General features: G+C 37.5%; 1 protein-coding gene across 12 annotated transcripts in view; it reads right to left on the bottom strand.

The window, feature by feature from the left end:
* RBMS3 (RNA binding motif single stranded interacting protein 3) overlaps positions 1-27,765 on the bottom strand; it is a 615,090-nt gene that overhangs the window by 460,733 nt on the left and 126,592 nt on the right. For 8 of the 12 annotated variants that reach the window (XM_045579333.1, XM_045579337.1, XM_045579338.1 and 5 more), the window contains exon 2: positions 11,072-11,244. In XM_045579333.1, coding sequence (XP_045435289.1) covers positions 11,072-11,244 — 173 coding nt within the window. The remainder of the gene's footprint in view (positions 1-11,071; positions 11,245-27,765) is intronic. The other 4 variants (XM_045579334.1, XM_036431675.2, XM_036431672.2 and 1 more) reach the window with 1 other exon arrangement.

The raw sequence follows: 27,765 nt of genomic DNA, 5'->3' as shown, positions 1-27,765 counted from the left end.
CCCAGGACCTTTCAGTCCGCAGACCAACGCTCTACCACTGAGCCAAACCGGTTTCGGCAAGAGAGAAGTCTTTTGTCCTCAAAAGTTTATAGTTAAGAAAGATGTGAGGGAGATGAGCAAAAGATAGTTGAAGAGACAGAGATACATAGATATAGAAGCAGAAAGAGGCAGAGATATATAAGAGATAGGTGACAGAAAGAGATAGAGATAGAGGTAGAGATAGATAGATGATAGATGATAGAAAAGTTGAGGAAGAAAGGAAGGGTTGGAGGGAGGGAGGGAGGGAGGGAGGGAGGGAGGGAGGGAGGGATCTAAAACATAACAAAACTGAGGAGAACTCTTGATTTATCTCCATCCAAAGTTACTCCTTCTACAATCCTCCTTGTTTTATTAAGTGACTCTATACTCTCTCTAAATACTAAAGCCAAAATCTGAGAATTATCCCTAATTTCTGTTTAGCATAATCTCACTGCCATGTTCAATTCATGAGTAATTTCTGTCAGAATTATCTCTAAAACGAATACTGTATCATCACAACTAACTTCCTCTACCACATGATCCTACTCCAAGCATTTCCATCTCTTCCTTGCACTTTCATAATTGTCTCTGTTCATCTGCTTGCCTTTCTCATACTCCCTCAATCCATTCTCTATATAATAGCAAAAATGACCATTCTTAAAAAAGAAATGTTAGGGGAAAAAAATCCAAAATCTGGGAAACAAACTTTGCTGATTTAGTCCTGGTATAGTTCTTTTTTTTATCTTTCTTTCTTTCTTTTAACTTCATTTTCTTACTATCTCCATCTCTCTTTACTTACTATTTTGTCTGATCTTTGTGGTCCTGAAATACATTGTTTATTTCCACCTTCGGGCTTTTGTACAAGCTCTCTGACATCTGTCTGAAGTGCTCTTCTTCCTGAATAATATATTCCCGACTCTGTGACATTGATATTTCATCTCAAGGTCATCCATGCAATTGTAACCTAGTCTTTATATACAACCTCCTTTTCAAGGCATTTAAACCTTTTTATGGCATATTGTTGTTATCTTCTTTATTCATTCATTCATTCATTCATGTATTATATCTCTTCATCAGAATGCAAATACTATGCAGAGACTTACCAGTCTGCAGTGCCTGGCAAAGGATACTATTCAATAAATAATTTTGATTAAATAAGCAAATAAATTATGGCAATTGTGAAACATAAGAGATGTTGAATTTCATAAACACCAAGCAATTGGAATCTATCCACCTTGGGAACTGTTTCGATGTTGGGAAGAAGAATGACCATAAGTTTTGTTTTTTGTTGTTAATTTCAGTGACTGGATGGATAATGGTGCCATTCATAGAGAAAGAAGCAAGTCCAGGAATAGTCTTTATAGAACATTGAGTTTCATAGCTCTTAAGATTCAAATTTGGAATTGTCCAGGGAATAATGAGATATGGATCTAGGACTAGAAGAAATATATTTACACAAGCTAGAGATATACACTGAGTGACCAGATTATTATGATCTCTGAACGCATAATAATCTGGCCACTCAGTGTATATCCTATATAATAAAATGTTAATATGCAAATTGTCCCCTCGACCAGGAGTTCGACCAGCAGGCAGGCCAGCCAACCACCCATGTCCCCTCCCTCTGGCCAGGCTGGCCTGATCCCACCCATGAACAAATTCATGCACCGGGCCTCCAAAATATATATATTGAAAGAGAGAGGGGAGGGTGCGGGAGGGAGAGAGGCCAGATTATTATGCGTTCAGAGATCATATTAAATCGGTGTAGATTTAATAATCATAAAAAAGGCTGAAATTAAGTAGAAAAGATTATATAGTTTTTGAAGTGAGAAGACAGGAGGTCAACACTGGAAAACACCAAAATATCCCACAAGAGGCTAACAGAGGAAAAGAAGTTGGAAAGAAGAATCTCCCCAAAAGTAGGCAGTGACCCAGGAAACAGGGACAGAATAACCAAGGAGGAAGAACATCTTGAGCATAAAGAAGAGGTAAACAGGGTCAAGTAACAGAGATATCAAATAAAATAAGGGCTACAAAAAGTCAGCTGTATCGACAATTAGATCACTGGACACCCTGAAACCCAAGATGCCATCTGAACTTGCCAGAGACCTGTCCTTGAACCCTAAGTTCCTCAGAATTTCATGCACAGAGACACTCTGCTTGGAATTCAACTTCTCTCAGACCCCAGGACTTGAACTGGCACATCCAGAGAGAACTGGTCATACTCGTTCCCATCCCCCCTTTTTTAATGTGTACTACCACCAACATAGTAACCTAAGTTAACTGGTGTGCTCAGTGATTTCATTTTTATTTTTCTCAATTTCTAGGACACATATGGAAATGTTTTATTAGCTATCAGCAATGCAAATAAATCGCTTTTCAAATATCATGGATATTCAGCAGAATCTTCATCCAAAGTAGTGAAAACAGCCGAAACAGGTTTGGCTCAGCGGTAGAACGTTGGTCTGCGGACTGAAAGGTCCCAGGTTTGATTTCGGTCAAGGGCATGTATGTTGGTTGCGGGCACATCCCCGGTACGGGGTGTGCGAGAGGCAGCTGGTCGACATTTCTAGCTCTCATTGACATTTCTAGCTCTCTATCTCTCTCTCTTCCTCTCTGTAAAAAAAATCAATAAAATATTAAAAAAAAAAAAGTAGTGAAGACAATAAGAATGAATAGATGATCTATAAATGGGACAATAATGTTTTGGATGTCCTCCAAATGCTGATTATTATTATTATTATTATTATTATTATTATTATTTTAAGATTCTCTAGATTTATATTCCCTAGATCAGTGGTCGGCAAACTCATTAGTCAACAGAGCCAAATATCAACAGTACGACAATTGAAATTTCTGTTGAGAGTCAAATTTTTTTTAAACTTAAACTTCTTCTAACGCCAATTCTTCAAAATAGACTTCCCCAGGCCGTAGTATTTTGTGAAAGAGCCACACTCAAGGGGCCAATGAGCCACTGCATGTGGCTCACGAGCCGCAGTTTGCTGACTACAATCCTAGACTGTAGTTACTAAGGAAAATATGTGTGTGTGTATATATATATATATATATATATATATATATATATATATATATATATGATATATATATGTTTAATAACGTGTCAAAATAAGAATGTTGTCTTGCTTTATCAATTAAATGCAAATATTATTAACAAGTGAAATGTTGAAGAGATGCTTGGCTTATGAAAATTACCTGAGGAAGGAAAGTGAGATCCTTCCAGGGACGTTCTGAAAGCACTCTTGGAGACCAGGGCTTTATTTTTCACATCTAAATCTAAACATTCTGCTTGGTAATCAGAAAGCCCAATTCCTTCTAAAATTGTCTTGATAAAATTTACTGTTAATTCTTATGGCTAATTAAAATCAAATTGGCACTCCTATGAAATTTCTAGATTCTATGAAAGTCAGCGCAAGGAAGTTTCAATGAAGGATAAAATTACGTTTTCTGATTAGCGTGGGCAGCATTTACTCAAGGGGTTCTCAAATCCTGTTCGTATTAGAATAGCCTAAGCTGGCTTTTAAAACTTCAGTGTCTAAGCTGCCCCCATAATAGTTAAATCAGACTCCTGGGGAGTGAAATTCAGGCATCAGTACCTTTTAAAGCTCTTAGAGGGATTCTCATGAGCAACCATGGATTTGAGGACCCGTGACTTAAGCTACCCTTGTTCTCATTAAATTAATGTTGTCATGGTTATGAATAAGGGCTTTGAAATCAGAGCCGGGTTTCGAATCCTGGTGGCTGTGCACACTTGGACCAGACCCTTAACCCTTAGTGCCTCAGTTTACCCAATTATCACTCTCGGTGATTATTGTTCCCACTTCAAAGGGTTGTTCAGAGCATTAAATAGGGTAACATAAAAACTTAGCAGAGTACATGGTATGTAATACTAACACAATAAATGTTAATAATTCATATAGATACATTTATTAATAATAAGCATTTATTAATTGCAAACCAGGTCTGGTTTACAATATATAGTTAGCAAATATTACTGTACCTAAATCTGAATTAATATATGTAGCCAAGCGTCAGCTCCATGCTGTCTCAATGAATCCAAACATCTAGCCTGGGTCTTAAAGGCCCTCTCTCATTTAGATTGCACAAAGGCAGGGGTCAAAGATCCGCAAATCCACTTCCTGCTCACACCTGCCACCACCCGGATTTATGACACCTCCAAAGCAGCTGCGTAATTTGAGTCCGACTTGCAGAAGAAAGCTCCTAATAAATTTCCTCAGGTCTTATTAGAGGGAACGTTTAAATCTCCTATGACACAGTCAGAAAGAACGAAAAAAAAAAAAAATTCCAGTCATATTTTTCTTATTTACTCAGTTACCCCAGAGTGCATTACGACTTGTTTTCCTTTGTTGTATCTGAACAGTCTGACAGATTACGGTGACAAGGTTACTTTTAAATTGATAAAAGGTTTGATTGTGTTGGTGCATTTGTCAAAATGGTCTGACACCACGTATAATGGGCTGTGCACTTGGAGGCTGGATGGCCCTTGAGTCAGCGCTTCCTGCTCGGCTCTCAGTGCTCACCTTAACCTCGGGGTTGGGTAAAATTCCAGGAGATTAGCCTGGGTAAGACCCTCAGCTGTGGAGCACAAACACTCCTACTTCATTCCCTTTTTGCTGTGGGTGTTTCGTCTGTTGTTAAATGTTAAAGTGACATTTACAGCCTCAATTTCAAGGGAGCCATGCTAGAGCGTCAGAGCTTGAGCAAGAGAACATTTACAGAGAAAAATGAAGGGCAGGGAGCTGACTTCCTGGTCATCTGGCGATGACTGGAAATATGTGTGCACCTACCCAAGCATTTCCCTCATTTGTCTTCATTCTGCTTCAGGTGGCCTTAGCAGCATCATTGCATGTTGAACAGGACAACTTACTCTGCAGCTGTACAATGCAGTTACTAGCTAGCTCTAGATTACTTAAGGATGTGCAGTGGGGGCAATGTCCAATTAAGGCTTGCTTTTTAATATATTATATTGATTTTAGAGAGGAAAAGGGAGAGGGAGAGGGAGAGGGAGAGGGAGAGGGAGAGGGAGAGGGAGAGGGAGAGGGAGAAGGAGAGGGAGAGGGAGAGGGAGAAACATCAATACAAGAGAGAATCATTGACCAGCTGCCTCCTGTACACCTTCCACTGGGGATCAAGCCTGCAATCTGGGCATGCCCTCACCTGGAATTGAACTGTGACCTTCTGGTTCATAGGTCATGCTCAACCCACTGAGCCATGCTGACCAGGCTAGCTAGGGATTTCTAAGAGCATTGTACTTGTTAAAATTTATAAGTCATGAAAATGACTAGATAAAAAGTATTGTTCACATGGACAATATAAACACGTTAATGAATTTTCTTTACTTTTATAATTCTGTCCATTATGTTTAATGTGTGGTTTTATTTTTTATGAGTAACTTCAATGTGTTCAAGGGAATGTTTACAATAATATGTTTCCAATTTATTTGAAGGAGGAAATATAGCTTAACATGTGAAAAGTAATTATACTACGAAAATTTTAATTCACCCAAAAATGTTGCAATATTCTCACTTTATTAAGGAAAATCTATCTTCCCCCATTTCTATCTCCTCATCTTGAAATAAGCATAAAAGGCATATAAGTATGGCACCCACAGTCTCCAACTAATAACCATCCCACAAACATAATTGTATAATCCACTGGAGTTTTAGTTTTCATTACTCGGCTGACCCTGGAACAACATGGGTTTGAACTGCACAGGTCCACTGTACACAGACGTTTTTCAATAAATATACTGGAAAAATGTTTGGAGATTTTCTTACTACTACTGAAGCAATCATATCAATTACTCTAGACTACCAAAAAGCAATCATATTGCTGCTTCTGGGTTATCAATGCATGGATCATTATATCTATAAATAAACATGAATTTCTTTTTCACAATATCTTTTCACTTTTTATGTCTAGTGTTAGCTATACATATAACATTTACAGTGTTTTGTATTAAATATGACAATATTGATACAGATACTGACATAATTTATCTTAAGACCAGATATATAAATTTATGGTATAGAAAATATAGTAAAGTACTATAAATGTATTTGCACTTCCTTATGATTTTCTTAATAACATTCCTTCTACCTAACTTTATAAGAATAAAAATTATAATACATATAACAAAGAAAATATGTGTTAATTTATTATGTTATAGTAAGGCTTCTGGTCAACAGTAAGTTATTAGTAGTTAAGTTTTGGGGAAGTCCAAAGTTATATGTGATATTTGACTTCATGGTGGGAGTCAGTGACCTTAACTCCATGTTGTGTTGTTCTAGGTCCACTGTGTTTGCCTTTAGTGCTTTTAATATTGTAGCTACTCAATGTTTAATATTATATTGATGATCCATTCATGACTGGATAAGAAAAAGAGACTAAAAATCAATGATTTGGGTCTTCTTTTATGCTGCCTCATTGTTTCTTTTTGGTTGTCTCTTAAGTTCTTCCATTTTAATAGGAAAATAAATGCATATGAAAAAAAGACATATTTCACCAGACATAATTGTTCCAACACCACAATTATTAATTCTCATGTCTGCTTCTCTAATCATAACTTATTCTACTATGGGGTCACTTTTCACCTCTTACTACTCTGATTGTTCTCTGAACACATAGAATCCTTTCTTTCCACATTGCAGTTGGTGATATCTTTTTGAAAAAAATCCTATATTACCTTCCTATTTGTGACAATTCAGTGATTTTCTCCATTGCTCTTAGGGTAAAACAAAGCTCCTAACCTGATATACAAAGGGATCATCACCTTCTTTTTTTAAATATGTATTTTATTGATTTTTTTAACAGAGAAGAGGGGTGAGGGATAGAAAGTTAGAAACATCGATGAGAGAGAAACATCAAACAGCTGCCTCCTGCACACCTCCTACTAGGGATGTGCTCGCAACCAAGGTACATGTCCTTGACTGGAATAGAACCTGGGACCTTTCAGTCCACAGGCTGACACTTTATCCACTGAGCCACACAGGTTAGGGCAGGATCATCACCTTATTCTTCTCCATGTTTCTAGTTCATATTGCCCTTTACTCCAACTCTTTCTCTCTGCTAAAACCATATTGGCCTTGTTTTCAACCCTTTATGTTTGCCTTGCTGCCTCCAGCCACTGATTCTATACACATGAAGTTCTTCCCACCAGAAATGTTCTTCTTGTCCTTCCTCACTTAAACCTATTCCTCCTTCTGATCTTAGCTCAACTGTTACTTCCTCAGAGATGCCTTTGCTCATTTCCCTAACTAGGTACCATCCCATGTTGCAAAGACTCTTAGTTTCATGCTCCTTTGTTGTCTGTATAGTTGTAATTTTATATCAAATCATATGACTATTTAACTGACATCCTATTTGGTCAAGGAAAACATACGCTTTGCTAAAGGAAAGCCCTTTTCTAAATGTACTCACCCCTGAATCATCAGCCCAGTGTTTGGCATGCAACAGAGGTACTCTGTAAATACTGCTTGCCTTAGAACACAATAAAGTTCATTCTCAAGATGAACACATTATAAGGTATTTCCTACAAGACACAAAATGCAATGTATTCAACCAAAACATAGCTATAATTAGAGATTTTCCATGGAGTGAAGTCATTCTTCATGTCTATTAGTTTGCATTCTTGTCTTAATTTTTTTTTTAAATTTTACTTGCAATCCAAACATAGAAGATTTGATGATGAATGTAAATGGAATACTTCAACAGAATTTGCTCTCAGAATATCCATTGTGAAATATTGCAACTGCTTTCCTTTAATATCATTTCCTTGTTGTTCATTAGTATTAACCTGAATATTGCATTCAAATACAGATAATTTGATATATCTATGCCTTTTTTTTGTATGTCTCTATTTTCCATCATTTCATTACTATGGATACTAGCAAACATTGCATTTTCTATATTATAAGATACCATTAACTCTAAAATACATAAAATTTCATAGAAATAAATATGGAAAGTTGATCCTGATGGCAAGTTCATTTAAACCAATAAATATTCTCTTTTTTATAGATGAAATTATTTTAAAGTTCTGGCTGAGTAATCCCAATGCAAAATGACTTGCATCTTTAGAAGACTGCTAATGTAAAACAGTAATGAGCAATGGGAGAAACCAACACTACATGTGAGGAAACAGGACTTGACACATGATCTGCATTCATCTTGTAGCAAAGGCCTCTCCTGCCATGAGGTCAGATTCTTGAAGTTATATCAATTTAGTCGGTGGTCCAGCCATTCTGCAAAAATTGAAAGATACAAAAGGTGGCCCAGAGCAGGTTTTATTGCTGATTAATGAAGGCCTCAATAAAAGAAGAGTATTTTAAAAAGAAAAAAAGAAACTTAAAGGATTACCAAGTTCAAACACATTGTTTTATACATAGGGGAAACTAAAGTGAAGAGGGGACAAATCATTTGTCTAAGGCCAGGACTGAAACCCAGACCTCTTAGTGCACAGCTATTTCCACTACATTCCATTGCCCGATCACATTAGTTCTGTAAGATTCTCAAGGAAAATGAATCTAAGCAATAAACCCCAGGCCTAGACCACTTCAGTAGCTGGAAAACCCATAAACATTTTCACAGTAACATTAGAATGAGCCACATCTTATTAGCTAGCAAAAATTAATATGAACAAGTAACCATTACCCTCTGTGCACTTAGCATTCTTTACATTTCTCAAATGCACATAAGAAATATAAACAAAACTCTTTTCTCAAAAATAATGTTTCTATGTCACTAAATCTCTTTGCTGAATTAAAAATGCCAATACAGGCGTTTAGGGAACACTTTCCATTTATTCATTTCTGGCAACATTTTTTTTTCAGAAATGGATACTGACACAAAATTTCATAGTATAATGTTCTATCAGTGGTATATTCATAAACCAGCTCTCCAAAAAAATAAAAAGAGATTACATTTTTTAAATGCCTAGTTTGTAAGGCTCCCTTATTCCTATGCTACAAATATTCCCACCACAGCCAATTTCAAAATACTGAGTCTGAAACAAATCATTGACAGAATTCCAGGACATATAACAAGTGGTTCTAGTGCACTAATCAGAGGCGGCCCCAACACACCACTGATACTGTAGGGTAACCTACTCTTCTAAGAGGAAATTGAGGCTCAGAGAGGGCCCATGATCTGCCTCAAGATCATAGAAAGGCTATGTAGGTTGTAATGCACAGAAGTCCAACTCAATGACCTGCATATATTAAGTGAAACTTGATGCATTAGAAATAGTCAGTGGTCTTCATATTATTGCAGAGAGAGAAGTATATCCCCCACCACCACCACAAAAAACAAAACAAAACAACAACAACAAAAAAACAAACAAACAAAAAAAACACAACACACAAAAACAACCCACAAAAAACAGCAATATCAACAACAACAGGGAACCCATGAGAAGTGCATATGCTTGGCCCCCAAACTTAGTGAATCATAATTTCTTGGGTCCCAGAAATCTTGGTTCAACGAGTGTGCTCTGACTTATATGGGAAACAATCTTTCTGTAATATCCAATAATTCTTTTTATGAATGAGACTCATATACGAAACAGTTAATAGCTACCCTTCTTTCTCACATCAGATTCTGTTGAGGAGTTACTGCGCCTGAAGCTGCAATCATTCACATTTTCTTACTTTTCAAACTGGTTTAGATCTTTCTAATAGCAAGAACAAAAGAAAAGTGGGTGATTTCCCCTCCAATTCTCAACTTCAACATTTTATAGACCAAAACCTAACATATTCATATGTCTTAGCCCTGGCACATTTCAGTTTCTTTTGAAAACGGCTTCTAAGTAATTTTTTTCCCCTAAGTGTCCCCTCCCTAATCCACATACTTCCTAGTCAACTGGTTATATAGTAACATTATTTGTGTTTTGGTTTATCTGCCACTTCCTGTTGTTTTGCTATTTGTTCTCAATCAAAAATAAATAAATTAATTAATTAAAAAAAAAAAAAAACAGAACAAAGGCAAATAAATACTGCCTGCTTTGTTTTCCTCTTCCAATATTTTAGAGGTTGGAAAATTTACAAAATAAATATCCTCTCAACCTTCTTGTAAAAGGATTGCAAAAGAGAAAAAAGAACAATTGAGTAATAGTTTCCCCTAATTTAAAAATACCCAGCTAAGGCACGATCAAATCACAAAACACGGGGCTGATAGGACTTTGAAAATCACCAGACAATAATCTGAAAATATTGATCTATGATTCTTAATTCATTACCCATTATCAATGTTATTTGGAAGGTAAATTTAAATAGTTTGATTTTTTTCCCCACAGAAATAAGAGAGTTGATAATATGAGTTGGTAGATAATGAAATAACAAAAATATTTTGGAAGGGCGTTTAATCATTACCACATTTCCTAGAAAATACAAAGCTACTTGGCGAGTGCAATTCTTGGCCTTGGTGGAAAGTAGCTTCACTGGTCTTGGAAATAGATGTCTTTAAGGAAACGAGAGCATTTGCCTTATAATTCTCCAATTATCTGGTTCCCATTGAATTGAGATTTATGAAGCACTGGCCAGGAAGTTTGCAACACAGGAGATAACCATGCTGAAGTCTATCACTTCTGAGTTTTTGAGATTTCCCCACTAATACTTCTGGGCAGGGGGTGGGAAGGTTGAGGGGTGAAAAGAAAGAGGGTAGCATATCCTCCCCTCCCCCCGCCATGAGATTCATCATTGACTCCACCAGCCACAAGGTCTCAGGGCCCAACTCAATGCTTGCCCATTATCTTCCTAGTCAATATCAATACATGCACACTGGCCAGCACTCCCATGTATATCTGCTCAAGAACCCCCATGACACACCATAAAAAAATCCATTCCCTAAAGTAAGCTGGACTTAGACCTCACATTTAAATCCCTTCAGGCAACAGCATCATCCCCACTGAGACACCAATGCATGGGAGGCTGGGGTACAAGAACCAAGGCCTGCGTGGTCTGAGCCCATGTGGGCGAGCATGTGGGTCAGAAACGGCGCAGAGCAGAAGGGCACTTACGGTTGGCACAGCTTGATTAGGTCCTGGTCAGTGGTGCCTGGTGGGAGGCCTCGAATGTACAGGTTGGTTTTACTCAACTGTTCCCCGCTGCTGTTGTTGCTGCTGTTGTTGCTGCTGCTGTTTGTGCTGGGGCTGGGAGGAGCCATGGGGTGGGGAGCTGGTGCATAGGACTGCTGAAAACAGAAAAGGCTGTTACTGGAAAAACAAAGCCAGCACCTATTCCCAGGCCAGCAGAGCACCTCAAAAGCAACGCAAGCGTCTCGGGCTCTCCAGTCCACACACGTACACACATGCTTAGACACATCACCGCTCTGTGGACTTCTGAGAACAAAAGATGCCTTCTCCCCTCTCTGGCCCTGCATTTGGGTTGGCAAAAGCTTGCAATCAATGGGACATAAAGAAGTTCTCAGGTGTCCCTGATAGCAGCCCCTGGCTTCTGAGTCTGTCCACTGTGATTTTCCTTAAAGACCCGGAAGGTAGCATGTTATCTCCTTCTCTGGCAGAAAAACACAACTCACTCTTGACACCAAAGCTCCGCCCAGCCCGTGTTCAATAGCTGAGCATCTTTGGTTTGCCTCTACTCTTTGTTCCTCCCAGTTCTTCAAAGCAACCCCATAGATTGTTTCCTTAGCATTACTCTCCAGCACAATTCCCCATACAAAGAAATCACTCTGTGGATAGTGCTTCTATGAGTAAACAAGCAAATGAATGAATCTCTCTTATCTCTTCTCTCCTCCCAAACCTGCTTCTTCCTGAGGAAACAGACTTTGTTAGCAAGACTCAGCCACCATTCTCTTCCCTCTCCCTTCAGTCAAGATTCCCTTTATTTCACTCTAACCCAGGGTCTCAACCTAAGCACTATTGACATTGAGGACAGGACACTTTTTTTTTTTTATTTTATTATTTTTTTTTTTTTGAAGGCTGTCCTGTTCATTATAGGGTCATAGCAGCATCCTTCACCCACCAGATTTTACCAACACCTGTCCCCCAGTTGTGGCAACCAAAAAATGTCTTCACATACTCATGAATGGCCCTGGGAGTAAAATCTCACCCAGTGGATAACTCTTTCTTTGACCTGTCAGACTCTTTCTGAGAAAATGAAAATGATAAAATTACCTCCAGAAACTTAGGGTATACAATGTGAGGGTCTTTTTAATTATACATGCCCAAATGAGTAGATAAGTTATTCATTATATTTTATTTCTTTTGCAAACGGGCATATCATCAGAAATTCTAAAATTGCACTGATTGGAGTCCCTGCTGCATCTCTTAAGTTCTCTGTGACCTTTGCATGGTGCCTTAACCTCTGTGAGACGCAATGTTCTCATTCATGTGAGGAGGATGTATGAGGGGGATAGAAATAGTACTCCCCCACATCATAGGGTTTTTACCACAACTCAATGAGCTAATGCAAATAAAATGGTCCCTGGAAATTAGTAAGTGCACAATAAAAGTTAACAATAAAAAATATATAATGGTAATATTTGTCATTCATCTCTGTATTGCCAGTGATATTAGTCTATATAACTATCCCAGATATCCTCAACCATAATTCAGAATGCCATCTATAGGTACAATAAACACATTCATCAGATTCCAGTGGAAGCATTTCTGGCTGAGTTTTAACCTGAAGACACATTAGCTATTTTATCAGGGGTGGGAGGTATGTACTTATCAAATAGCAAGTAGGTGCTTAATAAATACTTAGGCTACGTGATGTACAATAAAAATGGAATAAACACAGCCTTTAATCCCTACATGAGGGCACATTTTAGCTGTATCCAGCCTTGTTTCCTGCTGTTACAGTCTGTTTAACACACATTTCTAGGATTTCCTATTTGCCCCAGTCTATATTGCCAATGACTATAAGACGTGCCTCTTAGACGCAGTTTTTCGAAATGCAACTTTTAATATCTACTCTCATCTCCCATCTTTCCACACTAGCCACCCATCACGATTATCCCATTTTTCCATGTTGCTGTCATTCTTCCAGCCTCCATGCTAGAACTTTGATGTCAATTCCATCTGTTCCCTAATCCTAAATCTCAAAATACAGTCATCTACCAAAATCTCTGAAAGGTTTCTAGAATCATCCTTTCCTCTGAATTCCTACTTTTTCCCTAGGCCAGGCTCTGAACCACCTCTGATATAAAGGACTTCAAGCTCCCTTACCTCAGGCTTCCCTGTTATTAACTGGGGGTTTGGGAAAGAATAAGAAAGAATAGTCCAATGTCAAATGCAAGCACAAAGTGGTCAAGGGAGTACTAAGCAGTTTGTTTAAAAAAAAAAAAAATGGGGAGGTGACAGGGCTGGAATGACAGGAGCAAACCCCAGAGCCCCCAACTCGCTTCTTTGAAGTAAACATTTTTCTCAACCATTTCTTTAGTGTGAGTTTGTTACCAACATTTTTAATGTTGAATTTTAAAATGAATTACACAGACTATTTTCTGGCCCCAATATTCGAATAAAATGGCATATACTCATTGCCTTTTGGAATCTAATATCTGCATAAAGATTCTTGGCTTGCATGAAAAATGATTCCTTCTTGAGCTCAGAGCTAAGAATTGGGTTTCGCTACTGGGACATCCATAATACTTAACTCTACCTCTTTGCAAGCCCCACACTTAGTAGGTGTTCAATACATCCTGGCTGAAGTAGCATCCTGGTCTCTGTGTATTGCAACAGGACAGATGAAATTTATCTTTTACTTCCCATCTGCGTTCTTCTCTTAAATATCCCAGGGTTTGTTTTTTGTGTGTGTTTTTTTGGTGTAATTCTTTTGCCACTTTCCCCTCCCCTCCCTCTAAATTCTTTGAATTCCATTCTGTGCTCAGGCTTCTTTTAAAATGAGGCTTTGTTTAAAAGCAGTTGTTCTGACTGCCTAGCCTTTTAAACCACCAGAGAGCCAGAAAAATGTCTCCAGCTCTATGTATCTCAGATCAGATGGACCAGTTCAGACTGAGCCCTTGATTGATACAAGAAAGCACCCGCTATAGGCTGATCAATATGTGTTGACTTAATTCTTTTGTTGTCCCTCAGGGATCTTGGCGAGCATTTTTACACAGCTGGGGCACCATTTAGTAGATTGCATGGTGCCTAAAACAATAACTGTGCCCTGCAAAGGGCCCAAGGTATTCACTGGGGGTGAGAGGGGGGAGTTAAACAAACAGTCAAAAAGCAAACCAAAGCTGGAATGAGTAGAGGGAATGGGTGTGCATGGAAACAAGATAGGTCATTTATAAACAGGAGCGGAAGCACCAGATTGTTGTGGGAAAAGTATGTCTTTCAAAAGCCCTTTGAAGAAACTATACAAAGGTGTTTTTCTCTGTCACAATCTTGTTTGGGAGTTCTAGACATTCTGCTGAAAGGGATAGACTTTCTCAGTGTAACCGAACCAATTGATCCATAGATTTGAAGACCCTGTGCTGACACTCCTGCTAATTCTTAATATTTCATTCATGTGTTGATGATGCACTGAATGATTCAGGTAGCGGGCCTGCGTTATAAATCACTCTCTGGTTGTGAGAATTATAAATCCCTTCCTCTCCATCCATTTTCAAAATACACATCTTTTTAATCAACAAAACATTGGCTGAAGGTTCCGGGAATGTCTGACAAATGCACAGGCTGAAATGAATTAATTTGTGAGAAGCAAAAGAGGTTTTGTATGCTCTGGCTGCCAAAGACAAATGACTAACCTACAGCCTCTTTACAAAAAGGGGAGCATCAATAATCTTTAGGGGTTAATGGGTCACAGCAGCTACTTTCCTGATTAAAAGTGGTTAAAAGTGACTGATTCTCAATTCTTCATCTTTAAATGAACTTGGAATGTTATCATTGATTCGCTTTTTAAAGTACTGAGGAAGAAATGTTAAACTGGTAGTTAAAAACATTTTCTTTCCGATGAAACTGTCTTTGTGATATTGCCCAAAGTCACACATGGTAAATCCTGTTGAGGGGTGGTGAGGACTTAAGGGCTGGGGTTGCTGAACACTGTAAATCCGAGCTGCTACAAGGCAAGGGGTTGCTCTGAATTTGCAGTGTCAGTTGGTTAAAACTAGTAGAAATGGCAGATTTTCAAAAGAAGGGCTTGGGATGGCACTCAGAGTGAAAGGGGAGATAGAACTCTCAGGAAGTGAAAGCCGCATATGCTTGGCAAGCGTGAATGCTCTTCTCAGATGTTTATTCACGGTGGCATTGCTGGGAGGGGCTGCTAGGGATTATGGGATGTGGCTGAAGCCTTCTTAGTCACGTGTTGGGGCTGCTAAATCAGCGGATTAGTACTTGTGTCATCCTTAGTATCAATAAATTAAGAAAAATGACTTGGCATCCATTTTGAAGATGTTATTCTTAAGATACAGATTCTAATAACCATAGGTATCACTCATGTGTTCGCTAAGCATTTTTTTATGGATTCTAGAGAGGTAAGAAGGGAGAGAAAGAGAGAGAGAAACATGGATCTGTTGCTCCACCTATTTACACCTTCCTGGGTTGATGCATACATGTGCCCTGGTGGAGGATTGAACCCACAATCTTGGCCTATAGGTATGACACTGATGAACTGAGCTGCCCTGCAGGGTCTTGCTAATAATTTTATATGTTGTCTTTATAACAGCCTAATGAGGCAAATAATATTAATCTCATTTTATAAATGAGAAAACATAGGCACAGAAAGGGCAAATGATTTTTGCAAAGTCACAAGCCTGGAGCCCCAAGCTGAACTGAGGGAGTCTGACTCCAGGAGCCACTCAGTCGCCACAACACTGGGAACTTCACCTCTTGAAGACAGAGGCTCCAACAAACACAACTGGCCTCCTTGCAGTGATTCCCGGACAGGAAGACTCTGGCAGAAGCTCTGGTGAGCCGACGATAAAGGGGGAAGAGAAGAGTGATGATGCTAAACAGCATGCAGTCAAAATGAAGGTTAAAGAGCTCTTTCCTTCTACCAGAATTTAAATAAAGCCAATCTCAAAATTTAATTTCAAAGGGGAAGTGCCCAACAGAAGCAAGCATGTTATGAGTTTTCCAAATAATGTCAAACTAGTGGGGTTCATTTGTCAAGATTCATGGTTTGTTATTTAATAACAGGAAAATGAACTGGCTTATAGATCATCCTAAACAGCTGATTCATTTAGTGTGCTTTGTTAATATGCCTCATTTTTCAAGTTTGAAAAGTGAATCAAGCGGGTCCTCCTACATTCTTGTAAAATGTGGTGTGTGTGTGTGTGTGTGTGTGTGTGTGTGTGTGTGTGTGTTGGTCTGGAGGGAGGTTCATTGTCTTTTCCATCCCCCCACCCCACTATTTTGGATGTAACCTGGAGAGGATGTTTTTACTTGTTTTAACATAAAGCATTTGGTACATTCAATAAATGTTATTCACACATCAATGGAGTAAAGTAAATCATTAAAAATCAGGTTTTATACAATGCCAAACTACATTAGAACCATTGTCTAAAGGCAGGGCTGTAATATTTATGCACTGGCCAGGTAATTTTAAATTGAGATTCTCAACCTTGGCACTTCTGACATTTTGGAAAGAACAATTATTTGTTATAGGTGGCTGTCCTATGCATTGTAGAATCTTTAACAAATCCCTGTCTTCTACCCTAGATGATAGTTGTTCTACCCATTCCTCCTGATGTGGCAACCAAACATGTCTCCGGATATTGCCAAATGCTCCCTAAGGGAGTGATATTGCTTCTGGTTGAGAATCAGAGCTTTAAACAGATCCAGCTACTCTCTTTGTAGGACCAATATGGTACACCCCCCTTGTTTAATACTAACCAACAGCCTAAAAAGATTCCATCGAAACACCTCATTACCTAAAAAACATTCAATTTCTTACCCCTAAGTACACACAGCATCATCTCTCCAGGCCTCCACCCTCTGCACCTAAAATGACGGTGTGCCACAGGTCATTTCCAAGCAGAATAGGTCTGAAACATACTTCTCCCTCTGCCTGGAAACATAACTCTTTTACAAAGAGCATTTCAAATATTTTTTGCATGCAATTCCCCTTGGCTGGGAATCACAGAGCCTTGATGCCAAACTGCAGTCAATTCTATTCCTGGCATCCGGTTGCTGGCAGGATCCTGAAGCAGTTGGTCTGGTGGTTTTGGAGTAGCCTTGGGCTCCATCATGCAGCAGTCTGCTTTGCTGACAGGCTCCCCAATTCGTTTTTATTCCTCATCAGTGCAATAGAATTTGTATTCTTTTATCCATTCAAGGGTAAAGCCCTGGATAAAGTCTCTCCTGGGATTGGCATGCCAACTCTTTCACTATCCAAAAATGAATATAAACCACATTCCTGTCTTAATTCATACATTATTTAGCCTGCATGTACACATGTAATCCATTGCTCAGTGGATAATGCTGTTGCAGGCTATTGGATTCCTCTCCCAGACAGTGTAAATTTCCATATAACCTTGCTTCTGTAGACCTCTCCTCTAGTATCAACACGACATGAAAGAGTGGACATGGTGAAAACTGTGGCAGTCACTGGAGTGTTTATAATAGCCTCAAATGAGGGTGAATATGAATACTGTGCATGCAGGCAATAACAAATGCAGCTAAATTAATATCTAAGGCAAGCCATGCAATTTTAGCCAGAGTTTCATGAACCACATACATTACTGCTTTGCAATTTCATACGAGGCAATTGCCTCTCCATTATGTAGAATATGACTATAGAAAACAATTGTTTCAATTACGCCTTTTATAACAGAGTTTGGTAAAAACCTGCCCCACAGCTCTGATATGGAAATGAGCAATAAAGGACAAAATTCTGCACAAAAGGCAATCATTTGCACATTCTCCGCCAACTGGTCTAGGTAATAGCTACTGTCAACAGTGGTAATATGGTGCTTGAGAGCTCCAGATTGCCTGCTGAGAATCCTGCTTTGCCACTAACTAGGCACTTAAAGCTCTAGTCAGAAGACAAAGAGATTATGATGATCTCACCTCATAGGACTGTTGTAGGGTTTTTACTATATAAATGACCTATAAAATGTTTAGCACAGTGCCTGACACAGGGTCAGGACTCAATAAATTTGTTTTGTTCCTATCAATTGCATCATCATCATCATGAGGCAGATCCTTAAAATAAACATTTGCTCTTTAAGACCTAATTGGAATAATTTACCTTTAAGGGGAAAGTAAAAGAGTCAGCCATTTCTTTTTTAAAGATGGGAGCCACTGTTCTTGAGATGAAACTATGTCATTAGAACTGTGATTTGCCATTTTCATCAGGAACCAAAATAAATGTAATAACTAAGCAGTGATGAAACAATCACTGTGGAGGGAATGGCTAATTAGTTTCAAGGTATTTACAAGTCACTACCGGAGTTTTATTAAAATTCTGTTAGGATGAGATTCACTCTTGCTCTAAATATTAGGTTTGGAAAACCTCAGTAGATTGCATAATTACACATTGCTCTGTACTATTTACAAATAGGCTTAATCTAAAGTCATTGAATTCCATTCAGAGGTTTAGATATTAAATGACATTTTTAAATGCATGTACTTGAAGACACAAATAAATTATTGTAAGCACCTATAAACCAATTTCGTTAATAAATTTACAAGAGAGAACACTGGCTGTTATAATTGATGCCAATAGCCTTTTATAAAGATTGCTCAATTTTCCAAATGCCAGTGACATCCTGTCTTTGCCTAACCTTTGTCCATTTGGCCAACTCTTGATCTCTTCAATGAAAAACAAAATAAAAACACTTCAAAATATGAGGTGTTTGTGCCATTATTTTAAACTTTTAAAATAAACCAAACAGTTCATGATTCTAATATTGATAATTATTGGTTGCTCCTGAAAAAAAAAAAAAGCCATGATTGGTTCCCTAGGTGGAGAGTACCATGTCTGCTATACTGTAACAGTAATAGAATTCTCCAGAAATACCAAAAATTACTATAATCCCTGTTTAAGACTCCTATTTTGTTTCCCCCACACACACACACACACACACAGGAATACTTCAGAGACCCACTCAAATAACTGATTTACAATGGTCTAGAACAGTGGTCCGCAAACTCATTAGTCAACAGAGCCAAATATCAACAGTACAAGGATTGAAATTTCTTTTGAGAACCCCAAACTGCACATGGGCCACAAAGTTTCAATCGCACTGTACACGCGCACCCGCATGTGGTAGTTTGTGGAGGAGCCACACACAAGGGACTGAAGAGCCGAAGGTGGCTCGCGAGCCGTAGTTTGCCGACCACAGCTCTAGAACTGGGAAAAGAGTGACAATCCATAGCAGGGCACCATGAACTGTTGGAGATCTCTGGGCTTGCCAATGGTCAGAATCTCAATTCAGAATGCAATTAGAAATAAAAAGGCGATCTTGTGAAGAGTAAAACAATTATACCTGAGTCCCATTCTTGTACCTTATACGTTTACTTAAATTTTTATTTTCATTTCCCCCCCCATCATCTCTATCTTTGATTCTCTTCCTAGTTGTTTCATAATCTTCTATGTTTCACAGTATACAATATACTCTTTATTTCCCTACAATTACAATAACTAATAATGTCAACGATGAATTCCCTTCCCTTTATCATGCATGCTGGCCTAAATGAATGAAGACAAATAAATAGTTGTACCCTAAAGAACACTGCCATAAGATTTATTGCAATTAAATGTACACATTCAAAGTTTTCACCTTCATTCTTGAAAACTGATATAATGAGCTATAATTCCAATCAAAAGACAAATTTTCTTACTAACCAATCATATCACTGATTTGGTTACTTGTAGCTAATGGGCGACCTAAGTAAATGATTTTCTTTCAAACCATCTATAATAATAAAAGCGTAATATGCTGATTAGATGAGACAGCCGAACAGCTGAACGACTGTCTGGATGACCTTCTGGACGTCGCTGGGGCTGACAGGGCTGAGCCCTTGCATGAATTTTGTAAAATTACAGTGAATAATGCATGGCCAATCAAAGCATCAAATGTTATAAGGCTTTTTTTGGTCCACTGAATAATATTGTCCAATTGCATAAAAAAATTGTTTATGAAAGTGAATCTGTGTTGACTGAGGAGCAATGCAATAATAGCATAAATAGCATTAAAATGAAATTTAATTTCCTTGCCCAAGCTTTCATCCTACCTCCATTATGTCTTTCTAGCTCATATCTAACTCTGTTTTCTTTCCTTTCCCAGTGCTCATTCATCTTTCATGCCACATCATAGTCACATTTGCATCTATACCTTATTTTCCTTCCTTTCTTTCACCTAGAATGCCTGGGCTCTGTTTCTATATATTATTCTAGGGTTACTAGAAGATTTATCTTACAAACATGTTTTAGAACAAAAGAGGGACATAATAATTAAATCAGGATACAAGGTACGACATGAGACTTTTCCAAAGCAAATTAGAATATATGGTCACCTGATTTATAAATTACTTTTTATTTATTTAAATCTCAGTCATTCTTCTAGGATCAACCTAAAATTCTATCCCATTTTATGGCTTTATCTATTTATTACCTTAGACCTATTTCATTTCCATTTTCCTGTCAGTTCCTAAATCATTAAAAATCTACAAGATTATAAAATAATTAATATAAATAGCAATGACTCATGATTATTGAGCATGTATTGTATGTTAGGCACAGTTCAAAGAGCTTTATACTAATCGATTTATTTCGTGATAGGTACTATTTTGGAGATAGGTACTATTATTATTATTATAGAAATTGAAAATACTAGATATGGAGACTCAGGGAGGTTAAATGATTTTCTAAGGTTGTTCAACTTTGTACCATATCCAGGACCTGAAGTTAAGCAGTCTTCACTCCAGTTATTCTACATTTTACTCTAGATATGTGCAGTAAGATACAGTAGCTGCTAGTGACATTGACTACTTAAATTTAAATAAAATAAGTCAAATGAATTAAAATAAAAACTGAAGTTCCTTAGTCACACTAGTCACATATTCAAAAACACATGACTCACTCATCTAGGGGAAATAATTAATGAACAACATAAACTGATGAACAAAAACAGACTCGGAGACAGGGAAGCATCAATAAGAACCTCAGAGGGAAGGTAGGGGAAGGTGGAACAAAAGGGGACATATCAAAGGACTTGTATGCATGCATATAAGCCTAACCAGTGGTCATGGGCAACAGGGAGGTGGGGGCATACATGGGGAGGGGTTGGGGATGAAAATGGGGGAATGAGGACAAATATTCGATACCTTAATCAATAAAGAAATTTAAAAAAATTATAGTAATGCTATGTTGGACAGGCAGGCATAGAACATTTCCATTGTTACAGAAAGTTCTGTACAGTGCAGATGTAGGTCATTCGCACAACTATAAGGCATCACACCATACAACGCATCTACAGTATCTAAATGTGCTGAGCAAAATAAAGGTCACAATGACAAGGCTGCTATTTAAATATTGTTTTTAGGCAATTGATCTTTCAGCTAAGTTACTATTTAAGTGTGTGTATTTTTCTTTCATGAGTGGGTCTAGATTTTTACCATGTGAAATCCCTCTTTCAGTTGATAACTCCCCAGACCCAAAGTGGACATTATTAAAAGAGATTTTCAGGAAATAAACTCTAATCTGTGGAAGAAACAGGATGGATTTTATTTGTTTTCAGCCAGTAACAACGATTTAATCTGTAGTTTAAAGTGACTAAATACCAAGAAAAGAGAGCAGTTGAGATAAACTGCTGGTAAAGAATAAATGCCTCTGTTTTAGGCACACAAGCTTCCTGCCTGGGTAGGAAGCCCTGCATTTTCAATGTGACATCATCTACTTTATGAGGTGCATCTGTTTTAGGATGTGCATCTACCTGCACAACCCAAATGAAAGAGCACCTTTCTCTTCCCACCCCCATGTAGTATGTAGTATGTTATTCTACCAATCTTATTTCTCTCTCCACTGAATGAAGGCAGAGGAAGAAGCAGAGGAAGAAGCAGAGGAAGAAGGAGGAGAAGGAGAAGGAAGAGGAGGAGGAGGGGAGGAGGAGGGGAGGAGGAGGAGGAGGAGGCGAAGAGGAGGAGGAAAATGCTTTCTTACAGTGAACTACTGGGTCAGTTGAGAATATTCATAAACAACAACCTATATTCCATGACATAAAAATTTGCTGCTTTATTAGCCAATTCATTTTTTTATTGATGCAGCAAAATTAAATATGGACCAAACCTATGCTTGGAAGTTCTAAATATGAAATATTAGAGTACAAAGCACAATAATTAAAAAAAAACAATGTTAGAGCACAGATTAAAATGTGACAGCAATTAATACATGCAAAGTAATTGCTTCTTATAAAAATTGGAAGAAGCACTTGCACAGATAATTTTCTGTGAATATATTTTCAACATTTATTGTAGCTTGGGCCATGAGATTTTAAATATGTGAATAAATTAATGTCCATGGTTTAAAAAAAAAAGGATCAGACAATAAAATGACTATTGGGCATTTTATATTGCTACTAATTTACTACAATTTTTAAGTAAGAAGCTCGTGCAATATTTATAGATTCAAAATTACGTTTCTCCTAATTATAAAAATCTATAAGGTCTCCATTTTCAGTATATTTTAAGTCAATCCATCTTGTACCTTAGAGAATCTCCAAAACAATATGGATCTATCCAGTTTTTGATGTATCTTCTCTGTACTGTGATTACTGGAGATTCCATTTGCCCAGTGAAATTTTCCATAATCAAGATAATGATTTATTCCCAGTGATAAGACAGTTCTGCTTTTCCTTCTCCAAGTTACTTTTGTTCATATAAAATTAGTGATTGAGGCTTCTGAAACTTGCAAATAAATAGTATTTGCACTTGATCGGTAGACCCTCCAAAGGCTCAAGGAGAAGAAGGAAGTGTTATTGTTATTGTAACTAAGAGCATAGACTTTGAAGCCACACTACCCAGGTTCAAATCCTGCTTTCCCACTTATTGTCTGTACAACTCTGGGCAAATTATCTCATTTCTTTTGCTTCAGTCTCCTCATCTGTAAAACTGAGGATCATAATTACCTTAGAAAATTGTTAAACATTTCAAATAAATGATAATGTGTAAAGCACTGAGAATGAAATCTGGAACACAATAAGCAATCTACAGTTGTTAGTTATTATTCTATAAATCCTAAAGCACTGTGTAATACTACTTGTTATTATGACAATAATGTTCTTCTGAGTAAGAGGTATATTGGCTGGCCCACTGAATGACCTAGCAAACTCCAATTATGTGTATTAAATGAAATCTTACAATAGACAGTAAAATGCCCCTTCATGTTTGTCAAACAAGTTCTCTAGATTATAAATAATAAATGTCATTCTTCAATGAAACATTAGGCTCAGTTAGTACAATACTATTTTAGCTACTGCCACAAATTATCTCCAGATAAGCTGATGGCGAGATCCTCAGAGGAATTAAAACACACACACATAAACTTTCACAAGGGAAGTTATTCTTAGAATATGTAAACTCAGGCAAATTATCTATAAATTGTAGGAGTACTGAGTCAAGTAAGATATATCATTGCCAACTATATCTTATTCTTCTGATAAGTGGGAAAAGCTTATTACACACTAACTACTAAATGTCCATGCCCTTACCTAAAATGACTTTTATATTCAAAAAATAAACTAGACTAATTTCATAGCTTCTAACATTAAAAATAATTAGGATTGTAAAACTTGCCCTAGCTTGTATAACTCCGTGGATAGAGCGTTGGCCTGCAGACAAAAGGGTTCCAGTTTCGATTCTGGTCTGGATCCCCAATGGGGTGAGGGGGGGAGGGGAGATGCAGGAGGCAGCCAATCAGTGATTCTCTCTCATCATTGATGTTTTTATCTCTCTCCCTCTCCCTTCCTCTCTGAAATCAATAAAAATATATTTTAAAAAATAAATAAAATAAATAAAAATTGCTGCCCTGAAAGTAGATTTTGTGGATAAACAATAGCTTCAACTGCTTACTTCAGGTTAATTATAACCCTAATTTCTAACAAATTGTATGGTATGTGTCCTAGGATAACTAGCAAATAATTTATTATATCAAAATGAAATAATCATACTTTATACAGTCCAAAGTACTTACTATACATTTCCAATATTGCACAGAATGACTTGGTTTGGTTTGGGTTTGCTTCAGTTTAGAGTACCACGTGTAACTTGACAAACAGAAATCTAAACCATAATCCCCAAGAGTTTTCCAATAGTCACTATCCTCTTCCCCACCCCCACTCCAAAGAAGCCTCAGTGACTGCTGTATTCCATAGAAGGTTAATTGGCTGGAATGGGGATCATTCTGACTCAGAATAAGCACTGTGTTGATATTCCAGGTCTCAGAAATAAGAAAACAAAACAAAACAAAACAGCGCCTCGATATATAGCTTTGCTGATTTTTGACATATGACTACGACTACTTATACTTGGGTGCTTTTAACCTACTAACAGTTCAACATCTGGCTCAGGACATTTCTGAGAAGTTAGCAATCAGCTCGCACAAGAGGGAAGAGCTAGCTCCAGGCCCCCACTGCAGCACAAAATGGATGTGGCCACCGGTGACATTTTGGCTATTCAAAGGCCTGACATCCTAGAGGACATACAGGAAGGAGAGGGTTTCAATGCATCAGAAGTAAAGAAGCAGGCACACCTGAGGAAGACAGAATAAACATTTGGTGGCTCTGTCTCCGCTGCGAGGCTGCTAGGACCAGAGGAGTGTGTGGGCAGACAGACTGATTTAATAAACCCCCATAATCTAATGGAGAAACAGCACAGGGCACATTAGAATTTCTTAAAGAAAGATGGGATTCAGAGACCCTCTCTGTTTATTAGCGCGCAGAGAGCTCCTTGAAAAGGAAGTATAACTATGTCATCATATTTTGCAGTACAAACACGTAGGGCCCACTTTAAACTCTTGGAGGGAAGACCAGTAATACCAATCCTCTGATCCATCTTAAGCAAAGTCAAAACAGAGACCAAACCTATGTCAGCAGCCATCACAAAAACAAAAATTACCAACTATATCTTATTCTTCTGATAAATGAGAAAAGCTTATCAGTTAAACAACATACCATATAGCCTAGGCATGTACTAGGCCAGTGGTCAGCAAACTCATTAGTCAAACAGAGCCAAATATCAACAATATAACATTTGAAATTTCTTTTGAGAGCCGAAAACTGGCCATGAAGTTTCAATCGCACTGTATGTGCATGCCCGCACGTGATATTTTGTGGAAGAGCCACACTCAAGGGGCCAAAGAGCCGCATGTGACTTGCAAGCCACAGTTTGCCGACCACTGTTAGGCTATACCACCTAGTTTTGTGTAAGTGTATGCTGTGATCTTTGCACAAGAACAATATCATCAGAAACATTTCTCATAACATATCCTCATAGTTAAATGATACATGGCTAATTAGAATTCATGTAAATTCAACAATAACATAAAAACTAAATATTATTATGGAAATATTTTAAAAGATGAAATGTAACTAATGACAGCTGCTCCTTTAATTTTGAAAGAAACACAACTAGAGAAACAGTCCATGAAGGTGAAGTTAGCATAAAGTTCTCAGCACATATAATAACAGGATAGAAAGCAAATGAAAGATGAACTTGATATGCAACAAAATGCGATCTATATTTATTTTTATTAAAATATGAGAAAAAACAGTGCCTGTGTGTAATGGTAATTCTTATAGACTGCCTGTTTATGTTATTGTAAGCTCTGTTCTTCTCAACAAACAAAGGACAGCATATTTTATAGCTCACAGTGATCGTTTGGAGTATCAGAAAGAAAAGAAATAAGGACTGATGTGGACTGGTCAAGTTATATCACCTGAGTTCTCAACAACAATAAATGAAACTAATTTTATTGTTTGTTCTTCTGGTTTGCAGGAATAGGTAATAATAAAGATAAAAATAAAATGAGAGAAGGGAATAACAACATAAAACTTTCTACCACAGTGATGACTTTTATTCAGATGAGTTATGGCCTATCAGTAGATTCATATTTAAGAGGATTTTTGTGTGTGTGTGTGCGTGTGTTTGCACTGGGGTATTTCCTATTCAGTGGAAAAAGGGATCCACTGGTATTATGTTCTGATTTCAGGGAAGGAAAGTAAAGATACCTGAAAGTGTGAACCACACTATGCGGTGGAATACAGGAGCATGAGAACCTCACACTCCCACCGCTGGCCAAGAAGCACTTTGGAATATTATTATAATATTCTACAACGTTGACCTCCACTCACTCTGAGGCTAGTTGTGCTGTATGTAAAGTCATGTTTCCTTTCATTTATTTGGATTCAACAGGTCATTCATTTCTATCAGTACTAAGGCTTCTGGCAAGGCCAGTTCATGTCATATGTTAGCAATTTGTAAAAACAGACAGACAGATAGACACACCTATTCTTGGCTACTGGTTTCCATTATGGTCACAATCTATAATATGTGCAAGAACACAGACAATGACAAAAAAAAAAAAAGATGTGTGTTTTTAAACATGCTTTTTCCTTATTAGAAAACTGAAAATGGCATGACCCAAAGTATTACTTTTTCTTTGAGCTACTTACTTGTCATACCTGGCTGGTCAAATAGAGACTTGTTTATAAACAGAATAAAAAAGGAAATTATGATTGTAGCTAACATGCTAGTTCTACTGACCAATCAAAACCTACAGGTCTTGCCCAGCCATTGTTGCTCAGTGATTGACCTATGAACCAGGAGGTCATGGTATGATTTCCAGTCAGAGTACATACTTGGATTGTAGGCATGATCCCAGTAGGGGGCTGTGTAGGAGATAACCAATCAGTGATTCTTTCTACCTTTCCCTCTCTCTTTCTCTCTGAAATTAATAAAAAATAATATATATATACAGGTATTATCCTTACCTAATCTCACTGATTTTTTTTCTTTATTGAAGACACAGAGAAAAATAAGGAAAATTAGGAAAAAGATATCTGACTTTCAAATTTGTCCATTATATAAACTTAAGTTTCAATGGGTCGTCTCCCTGTGTATTAGACTGCATCTTATTTGTTCCCTTATAAAATAGAATAAAGTAATTATTTTACATTTGTTTTGTTTGCAATGGAGTATTGATAAAGGGTGGACAATTTCTCTTCATTGGCCATACTTCAAAATTTTTTTGTTTACTTCTGCAAATACTTTTCTGAATGAAAACAGTTATAAATTTCTTAAACTTTCTAAGTGGAATAATGTTCCCTAATCAAGGTCTTCCTGGTGTTATACTACAATTTTCATCTGAACATATATCTCCTGATACCATCTCATAGGATTTTAACATGTGAACTTCTGGAGAGACACAAACATTCAGGACACAGCAGATACTTAGCCCTTAAATGGTCTTCATGGTTGGGTCAGGAATTAAGATTATGTACTTGATTATACAAGTTAAGGTCCCTCCCTCCAAATGTAAGGACAGGTACTTAAAACTTATACAACTTTAAAGACTCCTTAAGAAAAATTAAGTAAACTTTATAAAATTAGTTATAAAAATGAGTATTATTTAGAATGAACAAGGAGGCTGCAGTAAATCATTTACTTTAAAAAGCTGACATATAAAATAAAAATAAAATGTTTAAAATAACAATAAATGTCTCATACTTCAAAATAATTTTCCCTCTTTCTGTGTGTGTGTGGGGGGCGGGGGGTCTGCATATTCTTTAATTGCCTCATCAGAT

This window comes from Pipistrellus kuhlii, unplaced genomic scaffold (genome assembly GCF_014108245.1).
Source record: "Pipistrellus kuhlii isolate mPipKuh1 unplaced genomic scaffold, mPipKuh1.p scaffold_m20_p_11, whole genome shotgun sequence".
Lineage (NCBI taxonomy): Eukaryota > Metazoa > Chordata > Mammalia > Chiroptera > Vespertilionidae > Pipistrellus > Pipistrellus kuhlii.
This window is presented reverse-complemented; position numbering and strand designations above follow the sequence as displayed.